Below are 15430 nucleotides of genomic sequence, written 5' to 3'. Positions count from 1 at the left end.
AGTCATGCTGGCCACACGACCCGGAAAGGTGTCTGCGGACAAACGCCGGCTCCCTCAGCCTGAAAGCGAGATGAGCGCCAGAACCCCATAGTCGCCTTTGACTGAACTTAACCATCCAGGGTTCCTTTACCTACCTTGACCTTACCTTAGATCCCTGGAGACCCAGGCAGAAGTTGAAGAAATAAGAAAGATTTATTTTACAGGACAAAGCTGATAAAACAAAGGACGCATCAGAAGATCATGTTCCTTCGGGAAACAGTTAGCATTAATAATTACACTAAATCAAATGGATGTTACAGGCTTCTAAACAAGGTAGTAAATGCACAGCTTCTTTTAAGTACAGTGGTGCCTCGCAAGACGAAAAGAATCCATTCCGTGAGTCTCTTCGTCTAGCGGTTTTTTCGTCTTGCGAAGCAAGCCCATTAGAGGATTAGCGCTATTAGCGGCTATTAAAGGCTTAAGGGATTAGCGGATTAGCTGCTAAAAGGCTATTAGCAGCTTAGTGCCTTAGAAAAAGGGGGTGGGGAGTGAAAAAAAAAACCCCAGGAATCGCAAGACATTTTCGTCTTGCGAAACAAGCCCATAGAGAAATTCGTCCTGCGAAGCACCTCCAAAATGGAAAACCCTTTCGTCTAGTGGGTTCTCCGTCTTGCGAGGCATTCGTCTTGCGGGGCACCACTGTACCGTATTTTTCGCTCTATTAGACGCACCAGACCATAAGACGCACCTAGTTTCTGGAGGAGGAAAATAAGAAAAAAAATATTTGGAATCCCAGAAGCCAGAACAGCAAGAGGCATCACTGCGCAGCGAAAGCAGCAATCCCTCTCACTATTCTGGCTTCTGGGATAGCTGCGCAGCCTGCATTCGCTCCATAAGACGCACACACATTTCCCCTTACTTTTTAGGAGGGAAAAAGTGAGTCTTATAGAGCAAAAAATACGGTAACTACTCTTCAGTTAGATATTACAGGTTTCTAGATTAGATGGTAAATCCTCAGCTTCTTTCAGCATATTTATCCTGTGGGATAACCAGCCTCACATCTGTCTTCACATAAATCTGTCCATCTGTCTTCCCTTAAACCCATTTCTTAGCAGAAGCATCCGTCCCTGCCCACCATACACCTCACATGTGCAATAGGATGCCATGTCTTGGCTTTTGATGAAGCTGGCATCCTGGAAAGCCAGATGTCGCAGAGAGACAGGGCAAGAAAAGTGACGTCACCTTCTGCAAAGCAAGGGGAATTAGAGACAGCTTGGGAGGAGGACAGGTATGCGCTGGAGTGGCTTAGATTGGTCGCAACTAGGGCCAGGGCCTTTTTGGCCGTGGCCCCGACTTGGGGGAATGCTCTGTCACAAGAGACCAGGGCCCTGCGGGACTTGACATCTTCTGTAGGGCCTGAAAGACGGAGCTGTTCCGCCTGGCCTTTGGCTTAGACTTACTCTGACCCCTTATATGGGATTTGGAATATAAATTTTCCCTTGGCTTTTTTGCTGGCCCATGTACGACCAGCATGGATAGCTGGCTCGGGTGAATATCTGATGTTTCCTCCCTTTATGGTCTTGATTTATGGGCTACTACTAAAATGAGGCTGCATTTTAAGCCGTATTTTAATTAACTCTCCCCCCCCCATTACATTGTATTGTAATTTATATTTGGCGTTAGCCGCCCTGAGCCCAGCCCTGGCCAGGGTGGGCGGGGTAGAAATTAAAAAATATATATATTTATTTTATTTATTTCCAGTAATTTCACTTCAGTTCCTTAGCTTAGTTGCTGCATAGGTGAATTCTCTAGTTTCTTAAACAACGTGGCACTTTCTGTCACGCTACCCAACCTTTTATGATTCCCACTCAAGAGGTATTTCTAGCAATATAACAGACCTTCTTATCTGGTTTGGGATTCGTCTCTTCCTAGAAGATCACTCCCCTCCTAACTGAAATGAGACCCAAGCAGACTGTATCCTCACAGCTCCTACTTCTGCTGGCTCAAACTCAGCCCCCCAGTTAACTCCTGTCTGAATACTTTCCCGAGAGAGTACACACTGTCTTTCAGTCTAAACTCAGAGACTCCTTTCACTAGCTGTAGATACTTTTCTCGGAGTGGATGCTACACACAGACCAGAACAATCTCCCTCAAACTATCTGCCCACTCTCTTAGAAATTGCTCCTTTTATTCTCCCTCCCTAAATGCTCCACACACGCACCCCCTCTGGCTAGCTGTCTTGGTAGCCAAACAGACAGAAACTCCCAGCCGCTAGTGGAATTCGGAGGCACTCTGGTCCAGCTCAGCTGTCCGTCACACAGTCCCAGGTCTCTGCCCCTGGCAGCAAGTGACACTTCTTTTTGGCCTGGACTGTTCAGCTGCCCACACGTCCAGGTGAAACCCCTCTGGCTGCTTCCACTTTGCTGCAGCGCAGGGGAGACTCCAGGATGAAGGCTTAGAGTCAAGGTGTCTTCTTCCTCCCGTACTCAATAACCATGGGCTTCCCCAGCAGGATGAAGCCGTTTGCCAGCTGCAGGGCTGCCTGTGCCGTTGAGATACCTGAGACCAAAGAGCGACACAGGATGAGCCCTGGTGGCAGTGGCGTTGCATGGGTTGTCAGCACCCGGGGCAAGGCAAGTAATTTGCGCCCCCTAACCCGGGGCAAGGCAAGTAATTTGCGCCCCCCGCCCCGCTGCACTGTCCCTCCCCCAGATAGTCCCTCGCTCTCTCTCCGCACCGCACCACACGCCTGGCACCCTCCCCTCCACAGTGGGCGGCAACCCGGCGGCTTGGATCAGATTTGCACACCCAGCACTGCAGTGAGAGAGAGTGAGTGAGCCAGGTAGGGGCAGAGAGCTGTGAGTGCGAGCGCGCCCCCCCAGATGTTGCCCTCCGTGCGGCCGGTCCCCCTGCACCCCCCACGCTACGCCACTGCCTGGTGGTCCAGCTCCTGGGGAGGAATCCAGAGAACATTGGAGCCTCTGTACTCCATTCCCCGCCCACATCCCAACCGGAAGGCCAGCGTTTGGCTCTGGGGGACAAGGAGGGCTGGACACTCACTGGGAAAGGTGAGGAAAGCTTGTCCTCTCATGCGCCCACTCAGTAGGCGGAATTGGATCTGGGGGCCTCCCTCCTCCTGGAACCTCGCAAACAAGGACAGCAGCTCCTTCATGTTGACGCGGCGGCTGAGGTTCTTCAGGTACAGCACCTGCTCAGCACCAAAACACATAATGCAGTGTTAGAAACTCAGATCTATGAGCTAATCACCAAATGGCACCTTAAATCTAGGTGGCCGTCACCACCACAGAATGTCTAGTTCATGGAAGAAGCAAAGATCACCAGTGTTGAAGCAATGATTCTTCAACATCAACTTCGTTGGACTGGTCAGGTGTGGGTGCCTGATGATTGTCTTCCAAAGCAACTACAGTGGTACCTCGGGTTACATACGCTTCAGGTTACAGACTCCGCTAACCCAGAAATAGTGCTTCAGGTTAAGAACTTTGCTTCAGGATGAGAACAGAAATCACATGGCAGCAGCAGGAGGCCCCATTAGCTAAAGTGGTGCTTCAGGTTAAGAATAGTTTCAGGTTAAGTACGGACCTCCGGAACGAATTCTCTATTACAAACTTAAAAATGGAAAGCGTAATGTGGTGGTCAACAAAGGAGGTTCAAAGGCTCTCTCAAGGCAAATCTAAAAAAATGTAATTGGGAAACACTGGCCTATGAGTGTTCCAATTGGAGAACAGCCTTTACCAAAGGTGTCATGGACTTTGAAGATGATCGAAGTCAGGACGAAAGGGAGAAATGTGCCAAGAGGAAGGCACGCTTGGCAAACCCTCACTGGGATCAATTCCCATCCAGAAACCTATGTCCCCGCTGTGGAAGGATGTGTGGATCCAGAATTGACCTCCACAGTCACTTACAGACTCACTGTCAAAACTGTTTATGGAGGACAATCTTACTCGGCTACGAGTGATCACCAAAGAAGAGGAGAAGATGATGGTTATTATTAATTCCATTTCTATACCACTTTATATTTTAAAGAAAAAAATCTAAGTGGGGGTCAACATATTAAAACAACATACCGTATTGGCCTGAATAGAAGCCTCACTTTCCCCCCAAATTCCGACTGTGAAAAGTCAAAGCGCGGCTTAAATTTGCGACCTTACAAAACTTGGCTTTTACGGTTTTGCTGCTGAAATAGACATATAGTAAAATGGAACGGGTGTGAGTGCCTGCAGAATTTTAAGGGAGTGGCTTATATTTGGGTATTCTCTCCCTCCCCCCCCCCCGATTTTTAAAGGTGTGGCTTATATTCGGGTGCGGCTTATATTCGGGCCAATATGGTATAAAACAATCCAGAACAAAACAAATTTGAGCTTTGGGGGAAATAGTTCAGATCCTTCTCTGAGTGACCCTTGGGATTCCTTCCAACTCTACGATTCTGTGATCTCTTCCCCCCCCCCCCCGGTTTTTCAAGCAAGGTCTTCATGTCCAGAGAGCTTCCTGGGAAGGTAATTTTCTGGAGCCAAGCTGCAAAAGGAATGGAAGCCCTTTTCCGCAGAATGGCCAGATGACCCCCTCTACAACCTCTCTGTTACTGACTCTCAAACTTTGTCAAAAGGGAAACTGCTGAAATTAATTGACTGGAGCCATGCGACTCAACTCGGGTCAACTGGACCTGGTTTTTTTTAACAAGGTGGACCCAAGTTACTTCTGGGGTCCTTCCGGGATTTGAGGCCCTGAAGGTTAATCTCATTCATTTCCTAGGACATCTGCCCCGATCTTGAGGGTTCTAGAACATGAACGGATCCTCTTGGCGCCGGGAACCTGACACGGCTCCCCAATAAGCTTTTTGCCCCGTTTCCCCCACCGCCAAGTGGTGGGAGAGAATGTCCTTGCTGCTCCTCCATTTGCAAGCAGGGAGGCTCGTGAGCCCCAGGGGCAGGGAGGGAAGAGACTCACCTCGCTTGGCTCTCCAGGGCTGTAGGAGGAAAACCGGGGAATCTGGCGGATCTCCTCCTCCGAGAGGCGGTTTTTGCAGATCTCCTCCTCTGGGATAAACTCCACCGGCTCTGTCACCGTCACGGGTGCTGGGGTTGGCCGGGGATCTGCGCCCTGAGACACTGGGGGGCTGCTGGGAGGCACGGGGCACGGTGAATCTGGGTCACTCTGGGGAGGCAAGGGAAGCCCCTCCGGCCGGTGGCCAAGAGTTGTGCTGAGGTGTGACAAGGGGTCTTCCTGTGTTGCCTCATCTGGGCCAGAAGGGAAACAACAGAGCCTTCAGTGACAGACATTTGCAGAAGGCCACGTTGCGAGGTGAGTTAGGCAATGAAGCACCCCGCCACCTCCCCCAGTTGCCTTCCACACCCATCCACAAGGACTCCAGGGGCCCCTAGCCACACACCTTGGTGGTACAGAACCCTCAGGAAGGCATGGCGGTCCGTGCCCTGGAAGAGAGAGCTCTCAATCTCCATTTCTCGCCTGCTCAGCTGTTTGCTGCCCGCAAAGCGCTGGGGCAGCGAAAGGATGCGCCGGCGCTCGGCCATCTTCTCCTCGATGGCTCCGATCCTCTCTCGTATTGCCTCGGGGGCTGCCCCGAGGCCGGGACTCTGGAAGGAAGCCACAGACAGGGGTCAGGTGCCTGCCCCTCATCCCCCATTCCTTCAGCTTCCTCCAACTCATAGGAGAGCGCTCCTCTGGTGCTGAGAAGGGCTACAATGAGGAGGAATGGTGGGAACCTCCCCCTCCTCCTGATCAGGATCCTGAATCTTCCCAGGAGCAGGAGGATAGTATAGATTTGGAACAGTGGTTTGCAGAGGGACATAGTTCATAAGGCAGAAGCTGGGAAATATGGATGGGGAACAGCTAGGAAAAGAAACAGAGAGAGACAGAGAGAGAGAGAGTTAACAGATTTACTGTCTCTGGAAAGCATCTGCTCTCCCCAAGATCAAGAATGGCTGAGACTGTGGCAGAAAAGAAAGCACAGAGGGTACAAGTTCAGGTTACAAGAAGTAAAAGTGACATGGGTGGCTAGGGACGTAATGGGGTGGAATTCTTCATCGGGAGCATCGCCATTCCTAGGAGATGGGTTCTTTGTTCTCTCACTGTGATCATTAAAGATCATCACATTCACCCAGTGCTATACCAGCTGCACTGGCTCCCGGTGGAATACAGGATCAGGTTCAAGGTGCTGGTTTTAACCTTTAAAGCCCTATACGGCCTAGGACCCTCGTACCTACGGGACCGCCTCTCCTGGTATGTCCCATGGAGGACCTTATGGTCTTCAAACAAAAACATCTTGGAGGTCCCGGGCCACAGGGAGGTTAGGCTGGCCTCAACCAGAGCCAGGGCTTTTTCGGCTGTGGCTCTGATCTGGTGGAACACTCTGTCACAAGAGACTAGGGCCCTGCAGGACTTGACATCTTTCCGCAGGGCCTGCAAAACAGAGCTGTTCCACCAGGCCTTTGGCCAGGGCACAGCCTGACCCGCTCCTTTGGTAATCCTCACAGAACTCTGGCCCAATGGTTGCCATTAATTTGATTCTGAACTGGTTTTAGAATGAATTGATTTTAGAATGCTGTATTATTTTAATGTTGTTAGCCGCCCTGAGCCCGGCTTCGGCTGGGGAGGGCAGGATATATATATTTTTTAATTCTTTATTATTATTAAATAAGAAGACTCCTTTTCCTTTGTTCTGCTTACCTACTGCCAAGGCGGGGAGAAAGCCGATTCCCTGAAGCCTGACACCTGGGCCTCACGTATTTCAGCATGGAAGGCAGACCACTGCATTGGTGCCTCCAATGAAAAGGTCCAGTTTGCATTACAGAAAGCCTGTCATTATCAGGCTGTGGCAAAACAAACTGGCTTCCACCAGCCGATTGCAGTGCCCTTACTACGCAGCGAAGTGAAAACAGTGAAGGACTCCCTGCCCCCTCATTCACCTTATCTGCCAAGGCATGGCTCTTCCAGAACTGGATCTCGGCGTCTGAGAGGCCCAGCTCTCGAAGAGCGGCGGCCTCTTTGTTGCTTTCTTGCAGCGCCTGGAACTGAGGCAAGGTGCAGGTCCCAGCGGCTTCCTCTCCAAAGGGCTTGTAGAGCGCTGCAGGCGCAAAGCAGCGGCGCTTGGACACACACCTGGGAACCAACACGGCGGCATTAGAAGAGGGCTACCCTGGGAGGCGGCAGGCCAGGCCTCCGGGAAAGAGCCTGCGCCACCGGATCCTGAGAAGGGGGTTGGACTAGATGACCCTTGGTGTCTTTTCCAACTCTACCATTCTCAGAAGACCCGATGGCAGAGGACCCTCATTGGCACACAGCGTCGCCCCCCAGGGAAAGGCTGTTGCCCAAGGCAATGTGCTTCCGACCTTCTTGCGATGACGGACCAAGAATGCTTCCCGCTGCCAGGGACATCCCCCACCCTGACTCTGCCCTTGTGCAGGATTCACACTCACTGCTCAATGGAGACAGATGTGTCGAGCTGATGGTGCAGGAGGCTCTTGAGCTGCCTCTGCCCTTCCGTCTCCTGGTCCTCCAGGGGGATGTCATCCCGGCTGTGTCTGCTGTCGATCCTGCGAAGGCGGAGAGGTCAGAAGCAGGGAGCTTAGAACTCAGATAGGATAAGGTAAAGGTGCCCCTGCCCGTACGGGCCAGTCGTGTCCGACTCTAGGGTTGCGTGCTCATCTCGCTCTAGAGGCCGTGAGCCGGCACCGTCCGAAGACACTTCCGGGTCACGTGGCCAGCGTGACGAAGCTGCAGCTGGCGAGCCAGCACCAGCGCAGCACACGGAAACGCCGTTTACCTTCCCGCTAGAAAGCGGTCCCTATTTATCTACTTGCACTTAAGAGTGCTTTTGAACTGCTAGGTGGGCAGGAGCTGGGACCGAACGACGGGAGCTCACCCCACCGCGGGGATTCGAACCGCCGACCATACGATCAGCAAGTCCTAGGCACTGAGGTTTTACCCACAGCGCCACCCGCGTCCCTCTCAGATAGGATACTTGGTGCCTAATAGCTCCTTAAACCAAGGCTACACTCGCCAAAACAGAACATCTAGTGCCATTTGGGGGCAAGGCGGTTCTCAAGTCTTATTTTTCCAATGATGGACAGTGTGATTGGTTCTCAGGTACACATCTGTGGCTCTAGTAGGTGTGCCTACTAAAATAAAAGCAATTATTTACAACGAAGGTCAGATTGCCCCTCTTTAAAACAAACAAACAAACAACAACAATTTTTCTTACCATTTTAACTGATTTCCCATAAAACAAATTGTCACCAAATTAATAAAAATGTAAAGCTGGCCTTGCACCCCACCAGCTGTCCCCCCCCTCCATTCCTGCTCCAGAAACATTAGCTTTCCCAACTTTCATTTCAATAATCCATAAAATCAAACATATTTCTATTTGCAATAACATTTCATCCTTTCTCCCCGCACACCGTCCATACGAGTACCAATTTCTGCTGAGGACTTCTATATATTATTGTAACCTGTACACATAATAATCAGGTTGAGTAAATTCTCTTTTATCTGTCTGCGATGATCATTCATCAATAATGTTAAATCACTTCCCAGTGAAAAAGAATAATAATATTATTTATATAATATTATTTAATATTAATTTAATAATAATATTATTTATATGCCGCCCATCCAACTGGGTTGCCTCAGCCACTCTTGGCAGCTCATAAGACAGAGTTGTTCCGCCTGGCCTTTGGCTTGGAGCCAATTTGATTCCCTCCCTCCCTCTCTTTCTTTTTTCTTTTCCTTCTCCTCCTGCGATGAGGCTACATTTTAATATTTTAATGTTCCAGTATTTTAATGTTGTATTTTACTTTTGTTTTTAAGTTGTAATCATTCATCTTGTTTTTATTATTGCTTGTAAGCCGCTCTGAGCCCGGCCTTGGCTGGGGAGGGCGGGGTATAAATAAAAAATCATCATTATTATTATTAATCCTTGAACTCGGGGGGGGGGGGCAGCTTCCTTCCCCCCAAACGGGGTTTCTCCTTTCTCCTTCGCCTCGGAAGCTGCAGGGACGCTGCTGCTTCTTTCGGGGACCCCACAAATCCCACAGAGCCCCCCACCTCACCCCACCCTGACCCTCAAGTAAAGGGGGCAGCAAAGGGGCGCGGGGAGGAGGCGGCGACGCCGGAGACCCACACGCCGCTGTGGGAAGCAGGCAGGGCAGTGGGGGGGGAGGGCTACCCCCCTCCCCCCACGTATGCACCCCCAAAACTCCCCTCGGGGGTCGCAGCGACTCCCCGCCCCGCCTCGCAGCCCCCCCCCCTTACCTCCTCATCGCTTTCAACGGCACCAACGGAAACTCCTCCTCGGACTTCAACTCCCAAGAGGCGCCGCGCGGAGCAGGAACGAAAGGGGGCCGGGCGGGGCGCGGTGCCTGCTGGGAAATGTCGTTCCGAGCGGGCAAGCAGAGAGGAGAGCCGGCGGCGGGCGCGCAAACACAACCCAGGAGTCGAGGTCTCTTCTCTCCGCCGAGACCCCATAAAATATGTGGGGCGCCGCCGCCGCCCCCCCAGTTGATGGGCTTTGCTGGGGGGTTGGACTAGAAGACCCGTGGAGTCCCTTCCAAGTTTACACTTCTTTTAAATTTTTTTTAATGCTTTTCAGGTTTATACATTTCACCAATTTTACAATCATTTTTGCATTTCAAAACCTGACTTCCTCCCCCCTCTTCCTGCGGTTGCTAAAATTAATTTTTAACGTCTTCTGCATATTTCTTTTCATTACTGCTTTATATTTTTAAGAAAAACCTCAAAGCGGTTTACAGAATATTAAAACATCAATAAAACAAAGCAACATAATTAACGAAAAACTAAAATATTATCTTAAAGATTTCAAAATAAAACATTACAAAGGAGGTCGACTACAGAATACATCTTGAACACAAAGTTAACAAATTAACTTCAATATATACGCTTATAAAACTGTAGGCTATTACACTAATCCTGCCAATGTTCTTCTCTGTTTACAATCATATCTGTAAATATTCAATAATCTGTTTCCATTCTTTTTATTAAAAGTTTTGTTATCATTATTTCTTAATTCTTCCGGTAAGTTTTGCCATTTCTGCATATTCTCCAAGTTTTTGTATCCATTCTTCCTTTGGTGGGACTTCTGCTTCTTTCCATTTTGGGGCAAGTAAAATTCTTGCCACTGTAGTGGCATACATGAATAAGTTTCTATACAGTTTAGGTAGTTCTGTCCCTATTATTCCGAAAAGAAAAGCTTCTGTTTTCGGTTTTTTTTTGCAAACATTGTTTTAAACATCCTTTTCATTACAGTATAAATAATTTCCCGTAAGCCTTAACCTTAATACAAGACCACCACATATGATAAAAATAACCTTTCTTTTTACATTTCCAACACTTATTTGATTTAGATTTATACATTTTTGCCCATTTATTCAGTGTTAGATAACCATCGATATAACATTTTTATATAATTTTCTCTTTAACCATAGCATGCTGTCAACTTTATATCCATATTCCACAATCGTTCCCATGGTTTCATGTCTATATTATGACCAATATTTATTGCCTAATCATTAGGCCCTAATGTATCATTGCAGATTTTACTTGCTCATCCTTTGTCTCCCATTCCAATGATTTTTTATACATTTTAGACAGCACTTTTACATTACATTCCAAGAGGTATCTTTCCAGTTGTGTTATTTACACTTCTATGGTTCTCTGTGAGGCGAGTCATACACTCTGTCCCATTTTTATTTTTGAAGTTGGCAACCCCTATACACGTTCCTGGAGACAGGACCGGACTCTGCACCGCTAGGCCTTGCAGATGAAGCGCCCTGCAGCCCCCCATCCCATCCCATCCCATTGGGGCAACCCCCCATTCCCACAAGCTGTAGCTTTGGCCAGCAGGGATGAGAGTTTCGCATTGGGATGGGGGCAGGCGTGGACTTGCGTTTAGGGGGCCCTGAACTGTTATGGGACCGCCTCTCCCCATAGGAACTGACCTGGACCCTGCCATCCCTGAATCACAAGGAGCCTTTCCTGTGGTGGCTCCCAATTTGCGGAACACTCTCCCCAATGGGGCTTTGCCTCCATTGCACATCTTTCAGCACTAGGCGAAAACGTCCCTCTTCTCCCAGGCCTTTGGACAATTGCTCAGTCTACAGCCTATTAAAGCAATGATTGTGCGTGTGTCGTTTTTATTATCATCTGTTCACAGATTTGCAGAGTGGGAAGGGATAATGCAGGTCATCTAGCCTAACCCCTTGCAATACAGGAATCGGTGTTCTATGTTGCAAACGTCCCTGAGCTCTCTTTAAGGTCAGTATATACATTTAATAAACAGTAATGACAATACAGTGGTGCCTCGCAAGACGAAAAGAATCCGTTCCGTGAGTCTCTTCGTCTAGCGGTTTTTTCGTCTTGCGAAGCAACCCCATTAGCGGATTAGCGCTATTAGCGGTTTAGCAGCTATTAAAGGCTTAAGGGATTAGCAGATTAGCTGCTAAAAGGCTATTAGCAGTTTAGTGCCTTAGAAAAAGGGGGTGGGGAGCGAAAAAAAATCGCAGCAACTGCAGCAACTCGCAAGACATTTTCGTCTTGCGAAGCAAGCCCATAGGAAATTCGTTTTGCGAAGCACCTCCAAAATGGAAAACCCTTTCGTCTAGCAGGTTTTCCGTCTTGCAAGGCATTCGTCTTGCGGGGCACCACTGTAATCACCATCCCTGCCCATTCGCCTGATGTTTGGGTCCAGCTGGGATAGCTCCGTTGGCGGAGAACAAGACTTAATCTCAGGGCTGTGGGTACCAGCCCCACATTGCTCAGAAGATCCCTGCATTGCGCATTGCAGAGGGTTGGACTAGATGAATCCCAACTCTACCATTTTGTTAGTGTGGGCCTTGGCTTTTCAGATCTGGGTTAGCCAGCCATGCTCGAAGTCTCCGGGGCCTAAAATAGCATCTGCTCTGCCCCTTGAAACTGCAGAGTAGAATCCTAGCATTGTACAGTTGGAAGGGACCCGAGGGTCATCTAGTCCAACCCCCTGCAATGCAGGAACCTTTTGTCCAATGTGGGGCTGGAACCCACCTCCATGAGATGAGCACAATCAATGCTCAGTCCACACCTGGGAGCAGGAGACAGAGGAAACCCCACACCCAATAACTGGTTACACAGTTCTGCACAGAAAAGGCCTTTATTGTCAAACACAAAACTCAACTAGTAACAAAACATTTGGGTATCGTGCGTTCATCTCCCCCACCCCCCATGACGAGGCAGTCAGTCAAACGTAATCCGGAAGCTGCGCTCCTGTTCCTTGCGGCGGCTTTCGCAAACCTTGGTCACTTCTTCTACTTTCCTTTGCAGCAGGGCTGAAGGTGGAATGACAACAAGGAGAATTTCAGAGGGCTGAGCATCCCAGCGTACACCCCTGGAGAGAAACCCCTGGCAGAGCAGACCCTGTCCGCCTGTGGCACAGCAGTCGCTTCCTCCCCCTCCCTCGCTGGAAGCACAATGGGGCTGAGTGGGGTGTGTTTCTAATAGGGCTGCAGCCACCCCCACCAGCTCAGTCTGGACTAGGTATCTCAAGCTGCACCGGGCTGTAGCTCCATGGCAAATTGCATTTTCTCCTATAAGCAAATTCACTGGGATAGAGTGGGCTAGGCTCACTCGTGCAGAGCACCTGTCTTGGGGTTCAGCCCCCAATTGCAGCGTCTCCATGTGGGGCTGGGAGGGACCTCTTCCTGAAATCCTGGAGAATCACTGCTGCCAGTCAGTGTTGACGACACTAAACTAGATGGACCTATACTCCTGGGGCTGTCCTTGTTGTGCTGACCCTCCTTCCCTGCCTTGTGGGAAGGGGGCTATTGGTTTGACTTGCTTTGGTTTGCATTATGCATTTTGTGTTTTCTTTCTTGTGTTTTTATGCGGTGGCCTGCTCTGTGATCTTTGGATGAAGGGCGGTATGCAAATTAAACAAATAAACAACACAACATCCAACAGATAGCTAGTAAAACCTGAGCAGGAGATGGATTTCGCAGTCTGGAGACCCACAAAATGGACCCTCCCCCCCATAAATATGAGGCTGCGATTTTTCCCCAGCGGTCGCCATGTTTGCTGCAGAGGATCTCAACATGTGCTAAGCAGATAGCTCAGTAGGTTCGAGCACGGTGCTAATAACATCAAGGTGGCAAGGGTTGATCCAGCTGCATATTTCCCTGTCTTGCAGGGGGCTCGACTAGATGTTCCTCGGGGTCTCTTTGAACTCTATGATTCTAGGACAAGGACTGCTCCTTTCCCACCATGATGCTTCCTTCCTTCCTTCTCTCTCCCTAGCCAACCTGACTCAAAGCAGTTCGTCTTAAAACTGGAGGAAGGACCCTACGACTCCCTAGAAAGGAAAAGCGCCAAATACCTGAATTCTGATCAATCCACTGGAGGGAGTCCATGTGCGCATTCAGAATCTTGCAGATCTGCTGAAGCTGGAAGAGATTAGAGAATGCCGTGAGTAGTTGCCGAACCCGGTCTGGATCTCTCGTAGCCCTTGCAAAGACCACGAGATCAGCACTCACGCCGGCAGTCATTATCCAAGGCTGAAAGATAAGAAAAGTTAGCTAGGAATGGCACCATCGGAAGGGAAACCGAGCGTAACTGCCATGATTTAAAAAGGAGGCCTTTGCCCAGCCCAGGCAGGTAGCAATGTACTCTGGCCCCAAGATACCAGGTGGGCAGCAGTCCCTTTCCTGCTCTGAGTGGCCCAGCTGTCGGTGGGAGAGCACAGAGCCCTGCCTGGGCCTGCAGAGATGGCTGTGTTGGTCCTGCGAGGCACAAATGTGGGTGGAAGAGGAAGGCAAATTCACACAGACGATGTCTTGGTGTCAAAGGGTACTAAAATCCCCCCTGCCTTGTTAAGGCACATCAAGGCTGGTGGTGTGATCTGCTGAAGGCAGATATGACTCCTTCCTTGAAATCACAGAATTGGGAGGGACCCTGAGGGTCATCTATTCCAACCCCCTGGAATGCAGGAATCTGACCTAGAGCATCTGTGACAGATGGGTATCCAACTTGTTTAAAAATCTCCAAGGAAGGAGAGTCCACAACCTCCCGAGAGAATTGTTGCACTGTCGAACAGCTCTTAGGTGTGGTCTGAAAATATGATGCAGCAGCAAAAAAAGCTAATTGTATTCTAGGCTGCATCAACAGAAGTGTGGTGTCCAGATCAAGGGAAGCCATAGTCCCGCTCTATTCTGCCTTGGTCAGACCACACCTGGAGTCCTGTGTCCAGTTCTGGGCGCCACAATTTAAGGATACTGACAAGCTGGAAGGTGTGCAGAGGAGGGCAACCAAGATGATCAAGGGTCTGGAAACTCAGCCTTATGAGGAGTGGTTGAAGGAGCTGGGTATGTTTGGCCTGGAAAAGAGGAGACTGAGAGGAGATAGGATAGCCATCTTCCACTGTCTCAAGGGCTGTCCCATGGAAGATGGAGCGAGCTTGCTTTCTTCAGTGGGTAAGACCTGAAGCAATGGCTTCAAGTTGCAAGAAAGGAGATTCCAACTCAACGTCAGGAATAATTTTCTGACTGATAGCTGTTTTGACTGTGGGATGGAAGGTGGTGATCTTTCCTTCCTTGGATGCTTCAGCTGAGGTTCTTGCCTTGCAGAGGGTTGGATTAGATCAGGGTCCCTTCCAAGTCTACAATTCTATGAGTCGGGTGAAAGCAAAGCAAGCCAGCCTTGAAGAATGGTGCTTCCTGCTCCTGAAGCCTGACTGTGCTGAAAAGCATTGCTGAACAAGGCCACAGCGGCAGACAGCTGCCTGGAGGGCGAAGAGCAGGACAGAGCGGTCCTCATAAACCAGGAAGGAGCTTCCTTAGAGAGGCTCTTGGCCCTCTCCTCTCCTCCTCCCATGCATCTCGTCCAGTTTGTACTCACCGGGTCACTGGTGTCAGCAGGGCCTCCAGAGGTGTTCAGGTGCTCAATAATATCTTTCAGATCTTGGGCCATGCGCTTCAGCTGGGCATCAATGTTCTCTGCCAGTTTGTACCTGCAGCACAGGAAAACACGTTGCCACAGCTGCCAATCTCCCTCCTCCTCTCGCCCCAGGGAGCCTGCCAAGCCAAGGCCAAACACTTTGGGGGGGGGGATCCTAAAGGCTCTTTGGCTGCCATGAGGGACCCTTAAGCCTCTCCCATGGAACTGTGTGAAGCTGTGACGATCCAGGGGAGCTGCTGGGTTTCCCAGTGGACTCTAATCTTGTCAATACTTTCAATTAGACCTGTGAATGTTAGGGACTGAGCAGAAACGCCCTTAGGAGACAGCTTGGTCTTCTGGCTTAAAAGTGGACTCTGCAGGAATTGCGGGACAGCACCCACCTCCCAGCCCAACATGCTCAGAATTATCCAGAAAGCAAATTTTCCCCTTTAGAATGGCTCAACACAGGCTGATCTCCACAGCTGACCACCAAACCTTT

The 15430-nt window shown here is 49.7% G+C and overlaps 2 protein-coding genes across 6 annotated transcripts in view; both read right to left on the bottom strand.

The window, feature by feature from the left end:
• Positions 1-1720: 1720 nt before the first annotated feature.
• RBM41 (RNA binding motif protein 41) lies at positions 1721-9373 on the bottom strand. Its single transcript, XM_083426462.1, has 7 exons — positions 9268-9373; positions 7434-7550; positions 6924-7116; positions 5387-5591; positions 4945-5234; positions 3040-3187; positions 1721-2538 (listed from the first exon to the last, which is right to left on the bottom strand). The coding sequence occupies exons 1-7, from the start codon at positions 9273-9275 to the stop codon at positions 2441-2443; spliced, it is 1059 nt and encodes a 352-aa protein (XP_083282588.1). The 5' UTR covers positions 9276-9373; the 3' UTR covers positions 1721-2440.
• A 2765-nt stretch (positions 9374-12138) lies between these two features.
• Positions 12139-15430, bottom strand: part of LOC310670386 (nuclear pore glycoprotein p62-like) — an 18785-nt gene continuing 15493 nt past the window's right edge. For all 5 annotated transcript variants that reach the window (XM_083425649.1, XM_083425645.1, XM_083425647.1 and 2 more), the window contains exons 11-13: positions 14893-15004; positions 13376-13442; positions 12139-12332 (exon numbers count right to left, since the gene is read on the bottom strand). In XM_083425649.1, the coding sequence (XP_083281775.1) occupies positions 12241-12332; positions 13376-13442; positions 14893-15004 (271 nt within the window). In that variant the 3' untranslated portion in view covers positions 12139-12240. The remainder of the gene's footprint in view (positions 12333-13375; positions 13443-14892; positions 15005-15430) is intronic.

Source organism: Podarcis tiliguerta (assembly GCF_965153285.1).
Source record: "Podarcis tiliguerta genome assembly, chromosome: 2".
NCBI lineage: Eukaryota > Metazoa > Chordata > Lepidosauria > Squamata > Lacertidae > Podarcis > Podarcis tiliguerta.
The sequence above is the reverse complement of the archived record's forward strand: the minus strand, read 5'-3'. Positions and strand labels throughout refer to the sequence as shown.